The sequence below is a fragment of the Kogia breviceps genome, chromosome 8, assembly GCF_026419965.1.
Source record: "Kogia breviceps isolate mKogBre1 chromosome 8, mKogBre1 haplotype 1, whole genome shotgun sequence".
In the NCBI taxonomy this organism is placed as follows: Eukaryota; Metazoa; Chordata; class Mammalia; order Artiodactyla; family Physeteridae; genus Kogia; species Kogia breviceps.
This window is the reverse complement of record NC_081317.1, coordinates 75181463-75208416: the sequence shown is the minus strand read 5'-3', so window position 1 is coordinate 75208416 and position 26954 is coordinate 75181463. Positions and strand designations below refer to the sequence as shown.

Here is a 26954-nt window from a genome sequence, read left to right as displayed (position 1 = left end):
CTCAGTGGCTTCTGTTTTCTGGAAGAGGTAGAAATTTTCTCCAGGAAGCAAGGAGGATAAAACTTACGTCCTTTCATACTTCCAATTCGGTAGTGCTAATAGGAGATATCTCAGGTAGGATTTTCCTCTACAGACAGAAAAAAGTGAGAAATAATAGAACAATACAGATTTTTTCCATGTAACCTAGTTTTTTATTTTTTAAACAGAAACAAATTCTGATGGTCTTTTAAGCCAAAACTTATTTATCTAGAAAATTTTTTTTAAAGCAATTATGAAAAAATTAATGTTTCTTAGTTGCTCTTTTTTTAGATAATTCTTTTTGGTAAAATCTGAAATTTGGGGTAGTGATTGTCATTGCTACCATGAGGGTTTTGTTTACCTTTGCTTTTAACTTGCCTGTTTTGATTCTTGGGAAGGCAGAATGATACAGACTTTAGGAAATTGGACTCTGGAATTAAATTAGTATTCATTTGTGGGCTCTGTCATTTTTCAGCTGTCAGTCAGACTCCTTGACCTTTGCTTTATTTATCCTTAATGCATATAATAGTTCCTATATCTCAAAGTTGTTGATGAAAAGTTATTATGTATGTGAAATTCCACAACTGTTAGCTATTGTTAGAGTTATTATTATTATTTAGACAAAATTCCACTATAGGCTTTAGTATTTATATGCAAGAAACATATAAAAAAAGAAAATGCTTTACATTTATTAGGTTCTTTTCTTTTTCCTTTTTCTTTTTTTTGGGTGCTTTGTAGAAACAGGAAAACATGGTGGATCAGAGTCTAAAGGAGCAGAATTCAAGAGTTGCTCAGGTTAGGTTTTATCAGGATATCCTCAAGACTGTAAGGATATTTGTGTTACTCTTTGTGCCTTGCCTAAATTTCCCTCTTTTTTATTCCCCTAACTTGAGTAAATGAATTTTTTTTACTCCTATCATCGACTTTTAGAGTCAGTATCTTAAAGTAGCCCCAGAGTAGTTTGCCAGTTAATTAGAAGGATGATAGTGAAGTACAGTTAGTAAACAGATATCTTTGAAATGTGGTGTTTTCCCACATTTCCATATTTTCCATAGCTTCCATCTATTCCATATTCATTTGCATTAAATCAGTTTTTAAACCATGACAGATTGTATCATGGACAGTTTAGAAGCAGGAAAAACTTCTACACTTGGTTGCATGTTAAAGAGTATAAGTTATGGAGATGCGGGATCAACTTTTCAGTTTTCATCTGCCTAGTTAGGAACCAACTCTGAATTTCAAAAGGAGGTATTAGGAGAGATCAGTAATTAGTAGTCCCTGGATTGCAAGCCTGACGTTATCCCAGGAAAGGAGCTGAGTTGGACTGGAACACTATCATGTGGCCTTTAGGTCACATTGCACATAATAGTGGGAATACTCATCCCTTCAGTAGACATTTATGAATGCACCTATGAGACAGAGCAGTGAATACACAGATGCATGTACTTTGCTGCTTTTACTGATGTAGCTTCCAAGGAGGTGAGCTATCTTCCCATTGGAATGATATGAATCATACCAGAGAGAATATCAAAATGAGAATACCGGAGATAAAGGTTACTTCCAGCAAGGATGTTTGGGAAGTACTTAAAGGTTCGCCTGAACTTTATCAGATGAATAGTATCTTGGTTGATGAATTAAGAGTGGAAGGACAGTGTAGATAAAGACTAAAGGATGAGCAAAGGCACAGAAATGAGAGATTGCCTAAGGCAAGCTTTTATTCTCAATATTAAGATTATGTGTGTGCTAATGTCCTGTTTCATCCTGTGCATGGATCAAATTGAAGCATTGCTGACTTGTGTTTATTTTAACTTTTGATTTGTGAATCAGTGAGGGGGTTGATTTTAGAAAAAAAAATCACTTTCTTTCCTGCTTTTTGGTTTAGGTGTTTCTCTTTCAGGTTTCCGGGTAGAGGCTGTGGATGGAGTGATACTTCATCTGCTGGATGACGTTAGTAGCTGGAAACCTGGAGATCAGATTGTGGTCGCAAGCACAGACTATTCCATGTACCAAGCAGAGGAGTTCACTCTTCTCCCCTGTCCCAAGTGCAACCGCTTCCAGGTCAAAGTCAAAGGTATCAGACTGTTCAGAAGGCTTCTTGGGAAACACTCTTTTTGAGATATGACTCCTGGAATTCTTTGTTTTTCCTTCAGTCATCATCATCATCATCTTCATCAATATTGAAGTTCTTAGTAGTGGAGTGCTTTGAACACTAGAGTCCCAGATGATGTTAGATACAAGTAGTCATTGAGCAATAATGTTGCTGTTAATGATGTGTTATAGGCAAATCAGTGTTTTTGTGCCAGTTTCTGTGTTAAAAAAAAAAAAGATGCAGACTAGATGGATTGATTTTTTTTCAAGATCCTTTCCAACTTCTTTCTTATTAATTTTCCACTATTAAATAATAGTAAACCAGATTCATTTTTTAACAGAAGTCTTTTTTTAATTAAAAAAATGAAACTCATGGTTTTTGAGTGTCTACTTTCTTGGCAAAAAGTAGATCTCACTAATATATTTAAAATGGAACCAAAAGGGTATTTTCATAAAACATTTCCTATCATAATCTTGAATAATATATTTTTTGAGAAAGAGCAATGTACAATAAGATTCTTACTGTAAGCTGTGTTTATAAAGGATGACTGACATTTACCAGGTACTTATTTTGAGCCTGGTAATAGGCAAAGCTTCTTCCTTCATTGCCTCAATTATGGGATTCATTGTGCATTTCACTCATTATATTTCCTTGCTTCTGTAATAAAAATTATACATTTATGATACAAAACAAAACAAAATAATTTATAGTAACTATTTAATAAGTACTCAATGGGTAATTTAGAGCTTTGAAGGTTAAAGGAAAATTTTTTGCTTTAGAAAAAAATGAGGGCTTCCCTGGTGGCGCAGTGGTTGAGAGTCCGCCTGCCGATGCAGGGGACGCGGGTTCATGCCCCGGTCTGGGAAGATCCCACATGCCGCGGAGCGGCTGGGCCCGTGAGCCATGGCCGCTGAGCCTGCGCGTCCGGAGCCTGTGCTCCACAACGGGAGAGGCCACAACAGTGAGAGGCCCGCGTACCTCAAAAAAAAAAGAAAAAAGAAAAAAAAATGAGATTGGCCCACTTAGCAGTTTTTTCCTGTTTCATTCAGTGTTGTACTTTTCTTTCTTGACAATACAAGGCATAAGCAGAAAACAAAAAGCTAAAAAACCATGATACGATCTGGCATTAATTTCATTTGGAAATTCCCACTCTTGTTAACAAGTCTACATGATAATGAGTCTCCATAATCTCAACTCCTTGATTTATTTGTATTTTTCCTTCCTGAGTTTATATAGTAAAGATCAGATAAAAGCTCATTATTAGGGCTTCCCTGGTGGCGCAGTGGTTGGGAGCCCGCCTGCCGATGCAGGGGACGAGGGTTTGTGCCCCGGTCCGGGAAGGTCCCGCGTGCCGCGGAGCGGCCGGGCCCGTGAGCCATGGCCGCTGAGCCTGCGCGTCCGGAGCCTGTGCTCCGCAACGGGAGAGGCCACAGCAATGAGAGGCCCGCGTACCGCAAAAAAAAAAAAAAAAAAAAAAAAGCTCATTATTAAAGTGTTTCTAAGCTTCCAATAAAGGTGGGAATTTAAAAGTGCATAATAATATTACAATAAGAAGTAGGAAAGGAAAGATGGTTATTTCTGTACTGTTAATGTCCAAATGCAGATTACCTTAGCTTTGAAGTAGAAGCAGAAACAACTTGACACTCTGTTATCAACATGTACAAAACCATTCGTTTTCCTAGATCCAACATGCATGTGAGTCTTCATGTGTCCTCAAGGGAGTAGAACAAGAGCACATGGACAGGAAGCAGAGAGAGAGAGAGAGAGACAGTATGGATTCTTAGTTAGATTCTGGATTATTGGTGCTATCAAGAGAGGACTGAACTACTTCAGGGAGGAGTAAGCTTTCTGTGTGTGGGTTTGATAGTTGGTAGTGAGGGTTAAGGCATTGAGTGGGGGATTAGAACAGATAATCCTTAAAATCTTTAATTTCTGGGATTCTGTGGTTCTGAGGTATTGAAGAATGGAAGAAAACAATAAATTTTAATAATGTCTTGGAGTTACAGAATAAAGAGGACTATCTTTTTAACATAAGTTTTATGTTTTCATTGTTCTAATGTTAGTTTTGCTTTGCTCTCATCAACCAGAAACGCCTCAGTTCCTGCACATGGGTGAGATTATAGATGGTGTAGACATGAGAGCTGAGGTTGGAATTCTTACCCAGAATATTGTAATCCGAGGAGAAATGGAAGACTCATGCTACGCTGAAAACCAGTGCCAATTCTTTGATTATGATACCTTTGGGGGACATGTCATGGTAGGCAAAAGGATTTAAGGAACTCTTTGAAACTCTGGCTGCTAAGTGCATGTTGAAAAAAACTTTCAAGTTTTGGAATGAGATCTGTATGGCTATTGAAATCGTATTTTATTTCTTTATCCAATAACAATGAGATTTTAGATGATTAAAAGATAAGGTTATATCTTTATTTAGTTGATCTGGACCTATAGTTAAGCCATTTAAGAATTGTCCTGTGAAGGATTAAATCAATTTACATTGGGAAGAACCAATTATACAAACAATCTCAGTATCATGCATGCAATCTCTGAAAGAATCATTTTTTTTTTAAACATATTATGAAACAGTAAGCAGTATACATTCAAAATATGTTTCTGTAAAGATTTTTTTGTATGCAGATTTTTATTCTGTAAAAGTACTAAACACTTACTGTGTGCTAAGCATTGCTCTGTGTACTAATGTATTGGACTCCTGGGCTGCATTTTGGCTACATGTGTCTTAAAATCAGTTTTTGTGCATTGAGTAGGCTATTATTGTTGGGTACGTTTCTATTGCACTGATTTCTAAAATGTTGGTCAGTGTCATTTCTTTGTTTTTAGTAGTGTGATAAAAAATCCAGTGTTTGTAAATATTGAGATCGCTCAAGTGGTGGATCAACAGAGGCTTTTTAAAAAGGACTCAAACAACAGTATGTGCTATGAGGGAGGATTTAGAAATAATTATTTATCAAAAAAATTATTTATCAAACTCTGGTGGAGATTACAGAAATGAAAGAATAAGACAAGACTGGAAATGGCCAAAATATTTGAACAAACCCAAACATATATACAGAAACCATTTCTGTAGTTTTCCTTGTTACATTTCCTTTATTCCTAATGAGAGGCTATTTTTATTGCTCTTTAAAGCATTCACTTAGGTAAAGAAGCATTTGCTAAATTATGATCCAGGAAAACAGTCTAGCCTAGTCTCCTTCAGATATTTTCTATTAAAACAATATTTTTTGCTACTTTGCTGTTCTGAGCTACTTTGCTGCAGCTACTTTGCTTATGTATTAGTTTGATTTTGGTAATCTTGTTTTACAGATAAAGAAAAATTTTACTTCAGTTCATCTTTCTCATGTGGAATTGAAACACATGGGTCAGCAGCACCTGGGGCGGTATCCTGTTCATTTTCACCTGTGTGGAGATGTGGATTATAAAGGAGGGTACAGACATGCAACATTTGTGGACAGCCTATCTATTCATCACAGCTTCTCAAGGTGCATCACTGTGCATGGGACAAATGGCTTGCTGGTAAGTAGCCTCACATTATGTTGATGCACATTATGGAAACAGTTAACTCTCCTTCATTCTCATGACTTCTCAATTTTATATAAGTAAGCTGTTATACCACATGTCTTACTCTGTCCTGCTTTACTGAGAGTTCTGCTATTTTTCTCTGTTCTTTTGAGAGATCAATGAACCCTGACATTTGACTTTGCCCCATCAGCTAAGATGAAAACTTCTTTTTGTTTTTGTACTGAGCATGCCTCATGAATAGCACTTGTCGCTTAAACCGCAGTCAATCTTGTTACCAATGATATCATACACTTGTATTTCTGCAGATAAAAGACACCATCGGATTTGACACACTAGGTCATTGTTTCTTTTTGGAAGATGGTATTGAACAGAGAAACACTTTGTTCCACAATCTGGGACTCCTCACCAAACCAGGCACCCTACTTCCCACTGATAGGAATAACTCCATGTGTACCACCATGCGGGAAAAAGTGTTTGGAAATTACATCCCCGTGCCTGCCACTGACTGTATGTGAGTAATTGGCGGAGTGAAAAACTCACTTGTAATGGTCAAGGGCTTTTGGGGAAGATGTTTTGGGGGAGGTGGGTTTTTTTTGTTTTTTGTTTGTTTGTTTGTTTTTTGCGGTACGCGGGCCTCTCACTGTTGTGGCCTCTCCCGTTGCGGAGCACAGGCTCCGGACGCGCAGGCTCAGCGGCCATGGCTCACGGGCCCAGCCGCTCCGCGGCATGTGGGATCTTCCCGGACCGGGGCACGAACCCGTGTCCCCTGCATCGGCAGGTGGACTCTCAACCACTGTGCCACCAGGGAAGCCCTTGGGGAGGTTTTTAATAGGTGGGATTTTTCCTGATGAATGTTTAAACCACCTTAAAAAAATGCCTTTCAGGGCTGTTTCAACTTTCTGGATTGCTCATCCCAACAATAATCTGATTAATAATGCAGCTGCAGGCTCACAGGTAAATAATATTAAATAAAGTGCTTTAGTTTTTTTGTATTCAAGTTTGTAAGTATTCTGGTTTATATATATGCAATGTAGTTTATGGTAATCTAACTCAAGCACCTTGCTTTCTGGTACAGCTTAATTCATTGAGAGCAGGCTATAGTTGAGACGGTTCTTCTATTTCTTCTGAATCATTTGTGCCAGTTAGTTTATGAGTCTAGTAAGACAGGCGCTAAATGCCAGAAAAGAGGTGGGCTCATATCTAGGGCTATCATGCCATCTCCAGAGTGTATTTTTAGTGTATTATGTACAATCTTTCTGGCTTCCCTATTTCAGTCATATATTAATGAGCAAAGAAAGCCTTATGAGAGTGGATTATTCTGTAGAATATTATGACAATGGTCATTCTGGTCAAAGGGGCACATCCTTTTGTTAAATACAGGGATTGTATACACTTAGGGATTTCATCTCCTTGGTAAAGCAAGGACTCAATTGTGTACCTTAAATTGTTTCACATACACAGGGATAACTTAAAAGAATAAATGAACTGTTTTTGGATGACTGAAATGTCTCCTGGATAAGCTTGGAGAAATTTACATTTGTAATTGTGTGTTTTTAGAGGTGCTAATTTATAACATAAAAATGAATCTTTAATACATGATACTATTATGAGTATATCTGTACTGAAAACTATAGCACAGAAATATGAGCTTTGCAGCAAAACCTGAATATTCATATATATACACCATGGCTATTAACATTTTAAAAAGGAAAGAAATACCTAGCATTGTTTTCCAGGATGAAATAAAAAATTAGTTGAATGGAGTATTTCTTCAAGATAACCAGAAAACAGGTATCACTGGATGATGGTGGAATTCACATCTGTGATTTTTCTTAAAAACATAAAATTCTTACTTGATAGAGCAGAGACCTCGACATTCAATCATTTCAGGCTTCTATTCATTCATTTTTCATCAAATATTTGTTGAGCCCATGTGGGATTTGTGTTGAGAGTTTCTGGTTGGAAGATGAGATTTGGGGTAAAGGTGACCAAGGGTTTGATGTACAGTCTTACCCCAGGATCATCTTCTGATCTGTTACATTACAAATCAACAGTCAGAGCAGAGATTCCTTTCAGCTGTTTTCAGAAGTCATGGGTTGAAGATCAAAGCAAATTGCAAATAGTCCATGAAAAAAGTAAGGTGAGGTTGCCACACATCTACTAGGCCTCATGTGAGAAAAGAAGAAAGCAGGTCTCTATCTTTTCCATCTCCTGTATGTTCTCTGTCCTCTTCATTCTGTGAGTTCTTTTTTTCTCTCTAGAAAAATTGTTCCAGTAAAGCTCATGTTTTGGCAAGGGTTTTCCTCCCAAAGTAAATCAAACCCTTTCTTCTTGGTACCTTTCCACTGCCTTTTACAAAGCTCCCTTTACCTGTTTTGACACCACAGAGTTTTAACAGGAAACAGCTGCTACCTCCTTATCCCCCCTTTTTCTATCCCCCAACCTGAAACTCCATTGCATCTTGGGAGGGTTTACTCTGACCTCAGTTTATAGGGCTATGGTATGGAGCCTTCTTCACAGCCCTCCAAGTCTGTTTTGGGCCCAAAAGAATAGAGGTGGCAAATACATTTTTCAGACTAGTTTGTTTTACTAAGACCCATCTGTAAAGTTTTATCATGGAAAAATGCCACATATTGCATTCCTTTTGGTGATATGTTTTCCGCAATTCATCTCTCTATGCTCCTAAAGGACTTTGTTACAACTAATATAGTACTTATTACATATATTATATTTTAGTTCTCTCTGTATTTCCCATTAGAGTATGAATTCTTTGAGACCTGGCACTAAATAAATGTTTGCTAAATTTGAATTGATACCATACTTTTGGACTATATATTTGAGTTTTAACAATCTGTTTAATCAAAGTTCCTTAATGTGAAGTTGTCCTTCACATTGGGCTGATTTTTAATTAAACTGTAAAATAAAAAATTATCACAGAGATTAAGAACATTTCATTTCGATTTTTATATCTCATTTTGAGTGTCAGAAATTTTCAAACCGTTCTGCTGCTTTGGTTAAGGTAAGTAACACTGAAATTGAACAGACAGGACCCAGCCTGAGACAGCATCCTGATTCATGTGTGTGGTGGTTTTTCCTGTTTGGCAAAAATTTGCCTCAGGACAAGAAGGGCACTGGAGTTGTTTGAAAGAAGTCAGTGATCTCTGGACGTTGGTGGATAGATGTTTAATAGGTATGACTCATCTATTGATCAGGTTTGGAGGTAAACAGAAAAAAACCCATATTGCTACAAGGCTGTGCTGTCCTGGTCACACGGAAGGGAAGGGAGGATTGTTTGGTTCTAGTTCTGTATGACTCTTTCCCCCCCCCCGCCCCCAGCTAATACTTTGATTTAAAAAAATTTTTGTTGGAGTATAGTTGATTTACAATGTTGTTAATTTCAGGTGAATCAGTTATACATGTACATATAACCACTCTTTTTTTTTTTTTTTAGATTCTTTTCCCATATAGGCCATTACAGAGAACTGAGTAGAGTTCCCTGTGCCATACAGCAGGTTCTTATTAGTTAGTTATCTATTTTATATATAGTAGTGTGTATATATCAGTCCCAATTTCCCAGTTTATCCCTCCCTCCCCCTCAACCCCCGTTATCCCCTGGTAACCAAAAGTTTCTTTTCTGTTGGATTGGCCAAATGAACTTTTTGGCCAACCAAATACCTCTGTGACTCTACTTCAGTTTTATAAATAACTTCATTTGTACCCTTTTTTTTTAGATTCTACATATAAGTGATATCATATGATATTTGTCTTTCTGTGTCTGACTTACTTCACTCAGTATAACAATCTCTAGGTCCAGCTATGTTGCTACAAATGGCATTATTTTGTTCTTTTTCATTGCTGAGTAATATTCCATTGTGTGTATATATGTATGTATGTATGTACATATGTGTGTATGTGTGTGTGTGTGTGTGTGTGTATATATATACACCACATCTTCTTTATCCATTCCTCTGTTGATGGACATTGGACATTTAGGTTGCTTCCATGTGCTGGCTGCATGAGTTTTTAAAGTAGATAATGATGGGAAAGTTACTTCGAAAATAAATTTTGGTATCAGCCAATTCTATCTTTTGTCCCATCTTACAAGCAAAATTAAATATGCTTTTTTAAAAAAGCCTAATATACTGCTTTGAGGGTGCTAGATGAGTGCACAACTCTTTAGAGTCAATTCTGAACCTGAACCAATGAATAATTAGTGTTAAAAAGATGAAACTTGTTTGTGAAATGCTTAGGTTATGTGAGAGTGTTTCATAGAGTAGCTTTATAAAAGGAGGCTTTTTAATAATCTTGCCCTTTTAATTATAGGATGCTGGAATATGGTATTTATTCCACAAGGAACCTACGGGGGAATCCAGTGGATTGCAGCTCTTAGCAAAACCAGAACTCACTCCATTGGGAATATTTTATAACAACAGGGTCCATTCAAGTTTTAAGGTAGGTTCCTAAATTTTAACAATCAGTACATACGATTTGCAGGGTAAAGGATGAACTACTGTGATTACAACTAAGAAATGTTAATATTAGGTAGAACTTGTTATCAGAGAAAGTAATTTGTGATTAAATAAGCAGACTCCTAACCTTGCCACATTCAGGATGTATAGACAGCTTTCTGCTTATACACACGTAGGAATATATGCTACAGCACACATGTACATGCAATCTGAATAATTATAATAATGGACTTGACCTATGAATCCTCATCCTCTTCCTTCCCTCCCCTTGCCTTCTTTCCAATCTTTAATATCATTACATGTTTCTAAGGATGTACACATTCGTGTATTATATGCTTCTGGAGCTTAAAAAGCATATTTTCTCTCTTCTCAGTGCTAATAGGGTATCCTATTGGACATTTAATACTAGTTATGTAAATAGTGAAATATTGTTTAAGAATATTTGACCTAATTTAAAGTGATATATAGGTCAAGGAGACGAAAGTCCATTTAAGAACTCTAACTTTCATGATATTTGGCACTTGTCCCCACCTCCCTGGTGATAAATGCATCTGGTTCATTTTATGCTCACAAGGCATCTTGATATTTTCATCATGTGATACAATGCCCAGATACTTTACTCTGATGTGCCCATCAAAGTTGAATTAATAACTTTCCATTTATGATACTCAGAGGATCCTTTAAAAACCTAAGTGTGATATAATTTGAAGAGCTTAGAATCACTTGATGAAGACTTGAGAGGAAAAAACTTAGAAAGAATTGTGGTTTTTATGAACTGAATAGTTGATTAAGGCTAGTAATTGTTGAAAGCAGCACTTCAAAGCAGAAATCCTCAAAAGTTTCTAATTATAAGTGGTATTGCAAAAAACACCTTATTCTAATTAATTTTTTTAATGTCATATACCATGAGGACATGTAGTAATCTACTGTATCAATTTAAAATAAAAGGTGTTAGATCTAAATAATGAGTGGATTATTAGGTTTTAACTTGTTAAATTTGGGACTGACTATCCAGAGTGATATCAGACATCCAGCCTGTTGGATGTCTCAGGGACACATAAATAAAATGTGTTCAACACCAAAATCCTTATTTTTGTCCCCAGACCCATTTTAGTATCTCCATTTCAGTGAATGAAACCATTAGCCACTTAATTGCCCAGACTAGAAATATATGAACCTTTATTGTTTGTTTCCTTTCCCTTATCCTTAGACATTTTATTAATTACTAAATGGTATCAATTCTACCTAGTAAAGAATTCTCACTATTTTACCTGTTACTACTGTCGCAAGTCTAGATCAACTTTATTTCTCTTCTGGATTACTGTAGTCAGCTCCTATTTTTTCTCTTATCTCTCTTTTTGCCCCTTTCTAATTCATTATCCATCTTGTAGCCACAGTATTCTTTCTTAAAATAAACTTGATTACATTGCCTTTATTAAATGTCCCATTGTCTTGATTCTTTAGTGTATCAACTCTGCACCATCTGGCATTTGCTTCTCTTTAGTCTTCTTCCTTACCTTTCCTCCCTCCATACATTTCCTGTTAGTCCAGCTAAGATTTTTTTCCCTCAGATGTGCCATGCCTTCTCTCATCCCCAGACATTTTGTACAAATGATTCCCTTGAGTACTTTCTGCTGGGTTCTTCAACTGTTTCCCACCCACTCCCTGCTCTTCATCCCTGACCTGTTTTGTGTGGTTAGTTCCTTCAAGTTTCAGCTTTAGGATGTCACTTCTTTTTGGAGACATTCCCTGAATTCTCTCTCTCTTACCTTCACAAAAGGTCTTATCTTGGTGCTTTTCTTATGTGCTGCCAAAGCATCATCTACTTCCTTTGTTATATGCTTATCATATTGGATGGTAATTGTTTATTTAATTGCATGTCTTCCTGCTAGTTTATGTGTCAGTAACAGCAAAGACCATAGTTTTCTGGTTGACGTATAATGCTTGGTGCCTACCCTAAGGTGGGCACTAAATAAATGTTTGCTGAATGACCAAATGAGTAAAAGTATTTTTAAAAATATAGTAAAGTAGCTCTTTTTGTAATACCTTTGCTTTGATGTTTATTTCCTTCTCCCTCCTTTTTTGGTAGATGTGATAAGTTAAAACTTATTTCATGAATCATTATATATATAGTTATAACTTGGGATTCATATTCATTTCAGTCCATTATTATATTTTCCAGGCTGGCTTATTTATTGACAAAGGTGTCAAAACAACCAATGCTAGTGCTGCTGACCCAAGGGAGTACCTCTGTTTGGATAACAGTGCAAGGTAGAACTGGTCCTTTTAAATCACACTCAAGCCATATCTTTGCCAAAGTAAAACTTTCTGAGTTAAGCTGTTGTGCTCTTTCTCCAGTAACATATTTAAACTGAAGTTTTCAGGGTTTGTAGGAGGGTTTTGGAAAAACATTTATTTTGCTGTTCTAGGTGGCTGGGCTTTTCATCTTGCTGAGATGCCAAAGAAATTGATGATTTTTCTCTTTTTGACAGTTGTAAATGGATGTTAGAGAGAGTTGTAGAAAGAGAAAGAAAAAGAAGAGAGATATGTTGAAAAAGGGTTCAAAATTTGGCCAAAAGTAGAATATGATTCATTGAAAAACAAGTTAAGCTAAGATGTTTTAATATATTCCCTGGAAACCAAGGCATATATCATTTATTGTTAGTGGTCAAAGTGGAATGTTGCATTAAATCTATTTCAAAGGGAAAAGTCTCAAACTTGATGATTAAGCTAGTTCTGGTTCAGTTGTTCGTAGTCTCAGATTCATATCCTAGCTGGGCTATGTGTTACTCTCCTTTATAACCACAAAATGTGGTTGGGATATGGATCAGCATTTCAACAAAGTTTTTTTTTTACATGCTGTATATGAGCCAAAATAAATAAAGTGTCTCCAATGGAAACAAAATTTTCTGGAAAAGATGGCAACTTAAGGTCATATTCAGTAGAAGCTGTGTACATGTTATTTTTCTGTACTTCAAGTTGATTGACCAACTAAAGGATCTGAAAGGGTGCTAGATTTAATAGGCTCTGTTGACAGTTATTTAAGAAAAGGATGACAGGCGCTATTGTTCACAAGGGAATAAAGTAGGAGTCACATTGGAGGTCGGTAAAGCAGAATCCTGTGACACAGTACTAAAGGTCAGGAGAAAATGGGGCAAATAAGTTAGTAAAATTAATCATTGTTAAAAGTCAAGTTGAGCCTGAAATATATTAAAGCAATGATCAGAAAACGTTTGAGAAGTGGAGAAATTGTGGGCATTGTTTAATTAAAACACAAGGAAGGTACTGGACACCTACTAGCTGAGCAAGATATGACATGGATAAAGGGGAGATAAACTTGAGATGAAAAAGGAGCATACAGATGACAACAAATTATGAACCAAAAAGAGAATATTAACTGACAAAACAAAGAAATCTTTGCTAGAAGATTGCTGCTGCTTTTTAAAAGAGTTTGTTATAACTGGTAGAACTAATAATGTGTACTTTGCTAAGTTAGTATTAACAGAAAAATCTTTATACACAGCACAATTGACTCTCTTATCTGTCTTAAAAAATTACATGTGTGTGTATAAATAGATGGATGAGAAAATATATTTCAGAATCTATTGATATTTTCATTATACTTGACAATAAAACAACTTGTTCATAGTGGCCTAAGAAGTTCTTTACCGTGTGTGAGTGTATGATATTATGATAATGGTATTTTTTCCTCCACTCTCTATTACTTTTATCACTAGTGTATAAATACATAACATATTGGTAAGGAATTAGACTCCATTTGGAAGTTGTTATTGAAAAGAACTGATTATAGGAGAGGAGTAACAAGACATTTGGCAGCTAGTATATACATTTAATTTTGTATAAACTAATGTATAAGATACGCCCTCATGCATTCATGTAGTTCAGACATGAGTAAAAATGATAAAACTCAAACACAAATGAGTAATAAGCCAGCCCATGAATTAAACATCAGACTCATGGGATCCAGAAGATATTTAGTCTGTTCATCAAAGGGGAAGTTGACCAAGTTGACCTAATAGTTAATCAGATGAGCTTTTCCTTGGTCTTCAAGATATGAAATTACAGGAATCCAAAGATGGGATATTTTAAATCCAGAAAGCTCCCAGTTTAAGATTGGGAAATTTCATCTAAAAGGGTAAAAGAGCATGAGAACCAACTAGTGCATTTAAAGCAGAGGACAATTAAGGGAGAGTTGGGAAGTGTGCTGAAGGCTTAGACATGAAGGTGATAGAAAATTAACTGCATTTTCTACATACCAAGTGGGAAAGAGGATGAAAAATAAAGGTTATCCAAGCAAGTGGTCAGTGATTTATATGGATAGAAATTTCAGAAAAAATGAGACGGCTACAGCGGAAAATCAGATGTTGCTTTACTGTACTTTTTTTTTTTTCTTTTTGGCTTTCTTTTAGAACATTGTGTAGTTTCCTTACCAGAACTCTTCCATCTGCTTGATATTATGTGATGACTGCAAAGCTGTTTGGCAGCAACTACAATACCAGAAGAGTGGATGATGGCTCAGAGTCAGACTTTTTACCCCTTAGGTCAGGGCCATTTAGTGTAAGGGCTTATGTACACAATATAAGGGTGGATGTAGCGCTTTCTAGATTGGTCTCCTTACCATCCATTCTCCATTATCCTTTCACCAAGTAGCAGCTAGTGACCAGTTAAAAAGTGAAATCCGGTTATATCACTGCCCTGACTCCATGTTTCTGATGACTTTCCATCACACTTATTTATTTATCCACCTGCTTTACTGAGGTATGGTTGACATGTAAAAAGCTGTGCATATATAATATATAGAACTTGGTAAGTTTGGAGATAAGTACACACCCATGAACTATCAAGGGTCTAGACTTATCCATCACCTGCCAAAGTTTCCTTCTACCTCCTTTGTGGTCATTATTTTTTTTAATTAAAAAAAAATTAAATTTTTTGTGGAAAGATAACTTACCTGAAGATTACTCTCAGCAAATTTTAAGTATACAATACAGTATTTTTAGCTATAGGCACTATGCTGTAGAGTAGATCTCTAGAATTTGTCTTAAATAACTAAAGCTTTTGTGCCCTTTGACTGTCACTTCCCCATTTCCTCCTCCCTCCAGCCCCTGGCAACCACCATTCTACTTTTACCTTTGCATTTAGAATAAAGAACCACACCCCCGGGGCTTCCCTGGTGGCGCAGTGGTTGAGAATCCGCCTGCCGATGCAGGAGACACGGGTTCGTGCCCTGGTCCGGGAAGATCCCACATGCCGCAGAGCAACTAAGCCCGTGAGCCATGGCCGCTAGGCCTGCGCGTCCGGAGCCTGTGCTCTGCAACGGGAGAGGCCACAACAGTGAGAGGCCCACATACCGCAAAAAAAAAAAAAAAAAAAAAAAAAAAAAGAACCACACCCTTGCCTGGCACATGCTTTCCTGTCTATCCTCACCCTCTTGCTTCTTACTTACCAGCCAATCTGCTTATTGTTCCTTGAATATGCCAAGCTCACTGATGCCTAAGGACCTTTGCACTTGCTGTTTTCTGGGCATAGCTGCTTTTCAAATCATACATATTTGATGAGAACCTACCATGTGACAGCAACTTTCATAGTGACATTTGTGCAAATGATGTTTCTTTAACGTATGATTGAAAATCTCAACCTGCTGAATTGGTTTTTGTAAAGCTGTGTAGTTTTTCTCTCCCCACCTGCCCAGCTTTGTAAGATTATGATGGAAATGATCTTTTTTAAAATTAGGTGGCCTTATGGAATTATTTGAGTTGTTACAGTTGACAGGGTTTTGTTTGTTTGTTTGTTTTGGGGGAGGGGCCATGCTGCATAGCATGTGGGATCTTCTCTGACCAGGGATTGAACTCGTGTCCCCTGCAGTGGAAGTGTGGAGTGCTAACCACTGAATGGCCAGAAAATTCCCGGTAAACAGGGTTCTTTGTTTTCTTTTTAAGAAAAAATTTCTTTTGAAATTTTGAATTTTATTTTATTTTTTATACAGGATGTTCTTATTAGTTATCCATTTTATACACATCAGTGTATACATGTCAATCCCAATCTCCCAATTCATCACACCACTACCACCCCCCACCACCGCTTTCCCCGCCTTGGTGTCCATACGTTTGTTCTCTACATCTGTGTCTCAGTTTCTACCCTGCAAACTGGTTCATCTGTACCATTTTTCTAGGTTCGACATGTATGCGTTAATATACAATATTTGTTTTTCTCTTTCTGACTTACTTCACTCTGTATGACAGTCTCTAGATGCATCCACCTCTTCACAAATGACCCAATTTGTTCCTTTATATGGCTGAGTAATATCCCATTGTATATATGTACCACATCTTCTTTATCCATTCATCTGTTGATGGGCTTTTAGGTTGCTTCCATGACCTGGCTATTGTAAATAGTGCTGTGATGAACCTTGGGGTGCATGTGTCTTTTTGAATTATGGTTTTCTCTGGGTGTATGTCCAGTAGCAGGATTGCTGGGTCATATGGTAATTCTATTTTTAGTTTTTTAAGGAACCTCCATACTGTTTTCCATAGTGGCTATATCAATTTACATTCCCACCAACAGTGCAAGAGGGTTCCCTTTTCTCCACACCATCTCCAGCATTTGTTATTTGTAGATTTTCTGATGGTGCCCATTCTAACTGGTGTGAGGTGATACCTCATTGTAGTTTTGATTTGCATTTCTCTAATAGTGATGTTGAGCAGTTTTTCATGTGCTTCTTGGCCATCTGTGTGTCTACTTTGGAGAAATGTCTATTTACGTCTTCTGCCCATTTCTTGCTTGGGTTGTTTGTTTTTTTAATATTGAGCTGTATGAGCTGTTTATATATTTTGGAGATTAATCCTTTGGAGATTCGTTTGCAGATATTTTCTCCCATTCTGAGGGTTGTCTTTTCGTCTTGTTTGTAGTTTCCTTTGCTTTGCAAAAGCTTTAAAATTTGATTAGGTCCCATTTGTTTATTTTTGTTTTTATTTCCATTACTCTAGGAGGTAGATCAAAAAATATCTTGCTCTGATTTATGTCAGAGTGTTCTTCCTATGTTTTTCTCTAAGAGTTTTATAGTGTCTGGTCTTACATTTAGGTCTCTAATCCATTTTGAGTTTATTTTGTGTATGGTGTTAGGGAGTATTCTAATTTCATTCTTTAACATGTAGCTGTCCAATTTTCCCAGCACCACTTATTGAAGAGACTGTCTTTTCTCCATTGTTTATCCTTGCCTCCTTTGTCATAGATTAGTTGACCATAGGTGCGTGGGTTTATCTCTGGGCTTTCTATCCTGTTCCATTGATCTATATTTCTGTTTTTGTGCCAGTACCATATTGTCTTGATTACTGTAGCTTTGTAGTATAGTCTGAAATCAGGGAGTCTAATTGCTCCAGCTCCATTTTTTTCCCTCAAGGCTGCTTTAGCTATTCGGGGTCTTTTGTGTCTCCATACAAATTTTAAGATTTTTTTGTTCTAGTTCTGTAAAAAATGCTAATTGATAATTTGTTAGGGATTGCATTAAATCTGTAGATTGCTTTGGGTAGTATAGTCATTTTCACAATATTGATTCTTCCAATCCAAGAACATGGTATATCTATTCATCTGTTTGTATCGTCTTTAATTTTTTTCATCAGTGTCTTATAGTTTTCTGCATACAGGTCTTTTGTCTCCCTAGATAGGTTTATTCCTCAGTATTTTATTCTTTTTGTGGCATTGGTAAATGGGAGTATTTCCTTAATTTCTCTTTCAGATTTTTCATCATTAGTGTATAGGAATGAAGGAGATATCTGCATTAATTTTGTATCCTGCTACTTTACCAAATTCATTGATTAGCTCTAGTAGTTTTCTGGTAGAATCTTTAGGATTCTCTGTGTATAGTATCATGTCATCTGCAAACAGTGACAGCTTTACTTCTTCTTTTCCAATTTATATTCCTTTTATTTCTTTTTCTTCTCTGATTACTGTGCTATGTTGAATAATAGTGGTGAGAGTGGACATCCTTGTCTTGTTCCTGATCTTAGAGGAAATGCTTTCAGTTTTTCACCATTGAGAATGATGTTTGCTGTGGGTTTGTCGTATATGGCCTTTATTGTGTTGAGGTAGGTTCCCTCTATGCCCACTTTCTGGAGAGTTTTTATCATAAATGGGTGTTGAATTTTGTCAAAAGCTTTTTCTGTATCTATTGAGATGATCATATGGTTTTTCTTCTTCAATTTGTTAATATGGTGTATCACATTGATTGATTTCCATATATTGAAGAATCCTCGTATCCCTGGGATAAATCCCAGTTGATCATGGTGCATGATCCTTTTAATGTGTTATTGGATTCTGTTTGCTAGTATTTTGTTGAGGATTTTTGCATCTATATTCATCAGTGATATTGGTCTGTCATTTTGTTTTCTTGTAGTATCTTTGTCTGGTTTTGGTATCAGGGTGATGGTGGCCTCATAGAATGAGTTTGGGAGTGTTCCTTCCTCTGCAATTTCTTGAAAGAGTTTGAGAAGAATGGGTGTTATCTCTTCTCTAAATGTTTGATAGAATTCACCTGTGAAGCCATCTGGTCCTGGACTTTTGTTTGTTGGAAGATTTTTTTATTTTTTTGTTGGAAGATTTTAAATCACAGTTTCAATTTCATTACTTGTGATTGGTCTGTTCATATTTTCTATTTCTTCCTGGTTCAGTTTGGAAGGTTATATTTTTCTAAGAATTTGTCCATTTCTTCCAGGTTGTCCATTTTATTGGCATAGAGTTGCTTGTAGTAATCTCTTAGGATGCTTTGTATTTCTGTGATGTCTGTTGTAACTTCTCCTTTTTCATTTCTAGTGTTTTTTTTTTTTTTTTTTTTTTTTTTTTTTTTGCGGTATGCGGGCCTCTCACTGCTGTGGCCTCTCCCATTGCGGAGCACAGGCTCCGGACGCGCAGGCTCAGCGGCCATGGCTCACAGGCCCAGCCGCTCCGCGGCATGTGGGATCTTCCCGGACCGGGGCACGAACCCGCCTCCCCTGCATCAGCAGGCAGACTCTCAACCACTGCGCCACCAGGGAAGCCCATTTCTAGTGTTTTTTACTTGAGCCCTCTTCCTCTTTTTCTTGATGAGTCTGGCTAATGTTTTATCAATTTTGTTTATCTTCTCAAAGAACCACATTCTAGTTTTATTGATCCTTGCTATTGTTTTCTTTTTTTCTACTTCATTTATTTCTGTTTTGATCTTTATGATTTCTTTCCTTCTATAAACTTTGGGTTTTGTTTGTTCTTCTTTCTCTAGTTTCTTTAGGTGTAAGGTTAGATTGTTTATTTCAGATTTTTCTTGTTTCTTGAGGTAGGCTTGTATTACTATAAACTTCCCTCTTAGAACTGCTTTTGCTGCATCTCTTAAGTTTTGGATCATCGTGTTTTCATTGTAATTTGTCTCAGGTATTTTTTGATTTCCTCTTTGATTTCTTCAGTGATCTCTTGGTTATTTAGTAACATTGTTTAGCCTCCATGGGTTTGTGTTTCTTACATTTTTTTCCCTGTAAATGATTTCTCATCTCATAGTGTTGTGGTCAGAAAAGGAGCTTAATATGATTTCAGTTTTCTTAAATTTACTGAGGCTTGATTTGTGACCCAAGGTGTGATCTATCCTGGAGAATGTTCTGTGTGCACTTGAGAAGAAAGTGTAATCTCCTGTTTTGGGATGGAATGTCCTATAAATATCAATTAAATCTATCTGGTCTATTGTGTCATTTAAAGCTTGTGTCTCCGTATTAATTTTCTGTTTGGATGATCTGTCCATTAGTGTAAGTGAGGTGTTAATGTCCCCCACTATTATTGTATTACTGTCGATTTCCTCTTTTATAGCTGTTAGCAGTTGCCTTATGTATTGAGGTGCTCCTATGTTGGGTGCCTATATATTTATAGGCAATCTTCTTGGATTGATCACTTTATCATTATGTAGTGTCCTTCCTTGTCTCTTATAACATTCTTTATTTTAAAGTCTATTTTATCTGATATGAGTATTGATTTACTCCAGCTTTCTTTTGATGTCCATTTGCATGGAATATCTTTTTCCATCCCCTCACTTTCAGTTGTATGTGTCCCTAGGTCTGAAGTGGGTCTCTTGTAGACAGCATATATATGGGTCTTGTTTTTGTATCCATTCAGAGAGCCTGTATCTTTTGGTTGGAGCATTTAATCCATTCACGTTTAAGGTAATTATCAATATGTATGTTCCTATTAGCATTTTCTTAATTGTTTTGGGTTTGTTTTTGTAGGTCCTTTTCTTCTCTTGTGTTTCCCACTTAGAGAAGTTCCTTTAGCATTTGTTGTAGAGCTGGTTTGGTGGTGCTGAATTCTCTTAGCTTTTGCTTATCTGTAAGGCTTTTGACTTCTGCCTCGAATCTGAATGAGATCCTTGCTGGGTAGAGTAATCTTGGTTGTAGTTTCTTTCCTTTCTTCACTTTAAATATATTATGCTGCTCCCTTCTGGCTTGTAGAGTTTCTGCTGAGAAATCAGCTGTTAACCTTTTGGGAGTTCCCTTGTATGTTATTTGTTGTTTCTCCCTTGTTGCTTTCAATAATTTTTCTTTGTCTTTAATTTTTGTGAATTTGCTTACTATGTGTCTCTGTGTTTCTCCTTGGGTTTATCCTGCCTGGGATTCTCTGTGCTTCCTGGACTTGGGTGGCTATTTCCTTTCCCATGTTAGGGAAGTTGTCTACTATAATCTCTTCAAATACTTTCTCGTGTCCTTTCTCTCTTGTCTTCTCCTTTTGGGACCTGTATTATGTGAATGTTGTTGCATTTTATGTTGTCCCAGAGGTCTCTTAGGCTGTCTTCATTTCTTTTCATTCTTTTTTCTTTATTGTGTTCCGTGGTAGTGAACTCCACCATTCTGTCTTCCAGGTCACTTACGTGTTCTTCTGCCTCAGTTATTCTGCTTTTGATTCCTTCTAGTGTATTTTTCATTTCAGTTATTGTATTGTTCATCTCTGTTTGTTTGTTCTTTAATTTTTCTAGGTGTTTGTTCTTTAATTCTTCTAGGTATTTGTTAAACATTTCTTGCATCTTCTCGATCTTTGCCTCCATTCTTTTTCCAAGGTCTTGGATCATCTTCACTATCATTATTCTGAATTCTTTTTCTGAAAGGTTGCCTATCTCCACTTCATTTAGTTGTTTTCTGGGGTTTTATCTTGTTCCTTCATCTGGTACACAGTCCTCTGCCTTTTCATTTTGTCTGTGTTTCTGTGAATGTGGTTTTCCTTCCACGGGGTGCAGAATTGTAGTTATTCTTGCTTCTGCTGCCTGGCCTCTGGTGGATGAGGCTATCTGAGAGGCTTGTGCAAGTTTCCTGATGCGAGGGACTGGTGGTGGGTAGAGCTGGTTGTTGCTATGTTGGGTAGAGCTCAGTAAAACTTTAATCTGCTTGTCTGCTGATGGGTAGAGCTGGGTTCCCTCCCTGTTCGTTGTTCGGCCTGAGGCGACCCAACACTGAAGCCTACCCGTCCTTTGCTGGGGCTAATGGCAGACTCTGGGAGGGCTCATACCAAGGAGTACTTCCCAGAACTTTTGCTGCCAGTGTCCTTGTCCCCACGGTGAGCCACAGCCACCCCATGCCTCAGCAGAAGACCCTCCAACCCTAGCAGGTAGGTCTGGTTCAGTCTCCTATGGGGATCACTGCTCCTTCCCCGGGGTCCAAATGCACACACTAGTTTGTGTGTGCCCGCCAAGAGTGGAGTCTCTGTTTCTTTGGAGGTAGGGTATAGAGTATTGTGAGCAACGGAATCACAACTAACTGCTGAACAATCAATGACAAGAAGACAATGGAACTCACCAAAAAAGATACCCCACCTCCAAAGACATAGGAGAGACCACAATGAGACGGTAGGAGGGGCTCAATCACAAGAAAATCAAATCCTATAACTGTTGAGTGGGTGACTCAAAAACTGGAGTACACTTATACCACAGAAGTCCACCCACTGGAGTGAAGATTCTGAGTCCCATGTCATGCTTCCCAAGCTGGGGGGCTGGCAACGGGAGGAGGAATTCCTAGAGAATCAGACTTTGAAGCCTAGCGGGATTTGACTGCAGGACTTTGACAGGACTGGGAGATAGGGTATAGAGTATTTGTCTTTCTCTGTCTGACTTACTTCACTAAGTAGAATACCCTTTAGGGCCATCCACGTTGCAAATGACAGAATTTCATTCTTTTTATGGCTAAGTAATATTCCATAAATATAGTCTATTTTAAATTTAGGCTTTTTAAAGATATTGGATCCAGTTTTCTATCTAAAGCATTTCAGCAGCACACAACTCAAATAATACTGTGGTTCACATATATGTATGTTGAAATATATGATTAATTTACTCAGTAAGTTTATATTAATATCATGTAGCTTGAGAATTTGTGAAAACATACTATATTTCCTGGTCTGAGGTTTTTTTGTTTATTTTTGAAATGGTTTCAGTGCTTAGTGTTCTATAATGTCACTTTTATAATATAAATTGATTAAAAATAAACTATGAAATATGAAAGAGTTCTCTGCAAATTTGTATTCTTTTCCAATATTTGAAATGCAAATAATTAAGTTGTGTCTTAAGGAGTTTTTTTTTTAGTTTTGTTTTGTTCAAAGTTAAATTCTGCTTTTTGACACTTAAGCTTATAATCGTAAATAGCTTATTTACATTGCCTTTTCATTACTCTTTTTAAAAGTCTTTTTTTTTTTTCTCCTAACCCCAAGGTTTCGACCTCATCAGGATGCAGACCCTGAAAAGCCACGTGTTGCTGCTTTAATTGACAGGCTCATTGCTTTTAAAAATAATGATAACGGAGCTTGGGTCAGAGGGGGAGACATTGTCGTTCAGAATTCAGCGTGGGTATCTTCTATGAAATTATTATCTGATGATACTGATGTATTCATTTTTTAAGGCTTTTTAAAAAACCCAGTAGACTGAAAGTACAGTGGTGGTTTCTGGAATCATAGTATCATTACTAATAGAACAAGCTCTGAGGAAATATGCCAGCATTAACTGACTGCAAATGTTTGGAATCGTCTCATTCTGCTGCTTTTATTGGAACTGAACTTGTCTGGTGACATGAGAGCTCTTTGATGAGATTAAACAGAAACTGGGACTTTAACTTTATGTAACAAACATGGTCTATGTCAGAGAGCTAAATAAAGATTTTGAACCTACCTGCATTTTTTTTCTTCCTTTTGGAAACTCAGTTTCCTAATGCTCTTCCACTGCCATTCAAAATAAAAGTTTTGAATTCTCCCTTAATAAGTCTGTTGACTTATGTCTTAACATGACTTGAGGCAGTAAGCATCTCACTTCTTTTCCATTTGTATAATTTTAGGAGAAGTCTGATGTATGTTGAGGTAAGATTTGGTGTTCAGGAGTCTAGAAAAATGTTTTTTTCCGGCTGGTACTGACGTTAGCTGCTTGGCATTTTACCATCATCTCTGACTTTTATCATGCAAAAAAAATGGATATTGTATAAAATCTGTAGAAATAGCTTGGGTATTAATGTTGAAAAGTTTTGAAGAGAATACCATGATCTAAATGTTAAAAATTAGTCATTCCTTGGTATCCGTGGGGGATTGGTTCCAGGACTCCCCATGAGTACCAAAATCCTGATGCTCAAGTTCCTTATGTAAAATGGCATAGTATTTGCATATAACCTACACACATCCTCCTGTATACTTTATTTTTATTTTTTGCGGTACACGGGCCTCTCACTGTTGTGGCCTCTCCCGTTGCGGAGCACAGGCTCCGGATGTGCAGGCTTAGCGGCCATGGCTCACGGGCCCAGCCGCTCCATGGCATGTGGGATCTTCCCGGACCGGGGCACGAACCCGCATCCCTTCTATCGGCAGGCAGACTCTCAACCACTGCGCCACCAGGGAAGCCCCTCCTGTATACTTTAAATCATCTCTATAACTTATTATATCCAAGACAATGTAAATGCTCTCTAAGTAGTTGTAAATGCAATGTAAACAATTGCCAGCACTGGACAAATGTAAGTTTTGCTTTTTGGAATTTTCCAGAATTTTTTTTTTAATATTTCTGATCCACAGTTGCTTGAATCTGTGGGTGCAGAACACACAGATATGGGGGCCAAGTATAATGATAAAAATTATAATTATAGCTAACACCTGCTGCTTACTCTGTGCCAGACACTGTTCTAAATAGTTGACACTAATTAGCATTTTAATGCTTTCAAGTATTCTATGAGGAAGCTTATATTATTATTTCAACCTTTAGGTGAGAAAACTGAGGGGCAAACAGGTTGAATAACTTGCCCAAGGTCACACAGCTAGTAATTGGCAAAGCTGAGATTGGAACCAGGTGCCTTCACTGTGGAGCCTATGCTTTTCATTATTGGAAAGTGAAATTTTTGTGTAGTCTTGGACAGTAAACATTACTGGAACTTCCTGGATTTTATGACAATATTTTGAGAGAATTACCTCTTCCTATATGATGTGATAAATTAAAATGTTCCCTCATTGTTTTTCTTACAGATTTGCAGATAATGGAATAGGACTGACCTTTGCCAGGTTTGTAATTACTTTTAAAAATACTTATCTGATTATTTTAAAGCTGTAAGGTAAAATAACCTTGATATATATTTTTTGATAACACAGGAATGTTATATCATTTATTAACATTTAAAAAATTAGCACTCACTTCCTGGTGCCACTTGAGGGCCAAAAATATATTTTTATTGATTAATTGAATTTATACCAAATTAGGAGATGAATCTAGCTGGAATTACAATGAAGGGTAGGCCCACCATATTTTTTGCTTAAAAGAAAACACTTGAGCTTTAGATTAAAGGTCTTAAAAAGTAGGGGAATAAAGAGGAAGGGAGTAAAAGTTGGGAGCAGATAAATATTTTCTTTCTTAGAAGTTGGTCTAATTTCACAATGGTCTTTAAGAACTAAACTTTTTTTTTTTTCTTGTTTTTTTTGTTTTTTGTTTTAGAACTAAACTTTTTATGTTATATATTTTTCTCCAGATAGCAGTTATTCTCATTGCCGTCTTAAACATGCTTGTCCTCTAATTATTGTCCAGGGCAAGTTTATTCTCCTCATTTGCATTATTGTTGCTTGGGACTGAAATAATTAGTTGTTGCTGTAAATTAAATCTCATTTGTTTAAATCTAATTTGCCAAACACATTAATTTATAAGAGGTATGTTCAATTTTGAGGCACTTTTTTTTTTTTTTTCCGGTACGCGGGCCTCTTACTGTTGTGGCCTCTCCCGATGCGGAGCACAGGCTCCGGACGCGCAGGCTCAGCGGCCATGGCGCACAGGCCCAGCCGCTCCGCGGCATGTGGGATCTTCCCGGACCGGGGCACGAACCCGTGTCCCCTGCATCGGCAGGAGGACTCTTGATCACTGCGCCACCAGGGAAGCCCTTGAGGCACCTTTTGATGACTCACTAATATGTATCAGAAAAAGCTACTGGCTACTTTGAAAATTTTTAGGTTTTTAAAGTTATAGCTTGCCTTCATTTGAGGGTCAATTTAAATTTCCTGGAGATGTGTGGTTAATAATTATTCTCATTTTAACAGTGACGGAAGCTTCCCAAGTGATGAAGGTTCCAGCCAAGAGGTATCTGAATCTCTCTTTGTTGGGGAGAGCAGGAATTACGGATTTCAGGGTGGTCAGAACAAATATGTAGGCACTGGAGGAATAGACCAGAAGCCTCGGACATTACCCAGAAACAGGTAAGCATTGCTTTATCAGAGGAGTATTAAATTTAAGCAATAAATGAAAACCTAACCCTTACAAAAGTTTCTGTAATAATCCTGTATCGATTGGTTCCCACTGTGACACTTTTCCCACCTTATCTTATTATTATTAAAACTATTATTCCTGTTGTTATTATTGCTGCTATTACTATTGTGTGTATTATCCTCTGGAATTCTGGAGCATTAACTATTAAACACGTTATAGATTTCATTATCAATTTTATAATGAAGGAACCTATCTTGTTTATCCTTCCTGTATAAGGCCTTATATAAGCTGGTAATCTTTTTTTTCTTTCTTGAGAAAATTGCCAAACCATAAACTACGGACATTGAGTCAGTTTTCCCTCAATATGTGATGTTAGTTTTCAGAAATAGCCACTGGAAAAAGGAAATTACCTATTGAAAAGAGTCCTAGAAAATGAGGTGATAGATGCCAAAGCTGACTCAAAACCTAACTACAGCTTTATAATTAACAATGTTTCAGATGTTGAAAGGGTATGGGGGTGGACTTTTGGCATGTTTTCTGCCAAAATAATCACAGTCATTAAAATAGTACTTAGTACTAGAAAGATTCTTCAGAACTTTTAGGGAACTATTACCTAATTAATCTGTACCTCAGTTCTGAGACACAGTTTGGAATTGTCATTTTACTCGTAAGAAAACCAGGTAGAGAAAAACTAGTGTTCTAAAGGCCTTACATTGGAGCTAATGTCAGAATTCATCAAACATCAATTCCCTTAAAGCTATACCCTGTGTCTGGATATTGGGCTAGGACACGTCAGGGCGATGGGGCAAATAGATAGTTGGCTTTGGTGGACAGGTAATGAGTGTTGGCCAAAGGGCTTAACTAGCTTCTGGCAAAGGGCAGCCTATGCTTGGCTCCTCTCACCTGTGTTTGTTGTTGGGAAATATTGAACGTCTTTACTATAAGCTACATTATGTGTAGAACTCCTGTTAGACCGTGGAAGCCACTAGGAAAGGAACTTCATGAATTTTTAATGGCTAACATTTATTAAATGCTTATGATGTATTAGGCCCTGTTCTAAAATACTTTATTATTCAGTTAATCCTTGCAAAGCCCAGTGAGGCAGGTGCTGTCATCA

The 26954-nt window shown here is 37.1% G+C and overlaps 1 protein-coding gene across 6 annotated transcripts in view; it reads left to right on the top strand.

Moving 5' to 3' along the window:
• The window catches only part of CEMIP2 (cell migration inducing hyaluronidase 2), a 79086-nt gene that overhangs the window by 28205 nt on the left and 23927 nt on the right, over nucleotides 1–26954 (top strand). For all 6 annotated transcript variants that reach the window (XM_059072702.2, XM_067039575.1, XM_067039576.1 and 3 more), the window contains 10 exons: nucleotides 1901–2089; nucleotides 4195–4364; nucleotides 5426–5635; nucleotides 5947–6152; nucleotides 6526–6595; nucleotides 9965–10093; nucleotides 12293–12381; nucleotides 22834–22965; nucleotides 24616–24651; nucleotides 25672–25827. In XM_059072702.2, coding sequence (XP_058928685.1) covers nucleotides 1901–2089; nucleotides 4195–4364; nucleotides 5426–5635; nucleotides 5947–6152; nucleotides 6526–6595; nucleotides 9965–10093; nucleotides 12293–12381; nucleotides 22834–22965; nucleotides 24616–24651; nucleotides 25672–25827 — 1387 coding nt within the window. The remainder of the gene's footprint in view (nucleotides 1–1900; nucleotides 2090–4194; nucleotides 4365–5425; nucleotides 5636–5946; nucleotides 6153–6525; nucleotides 6596–9964; nucleotides 10094–12292; nucleotides 12382–22833; nucleotides 22966–24615; nucleotides 24652–25671; nucleotides 25828–26954) is intronic.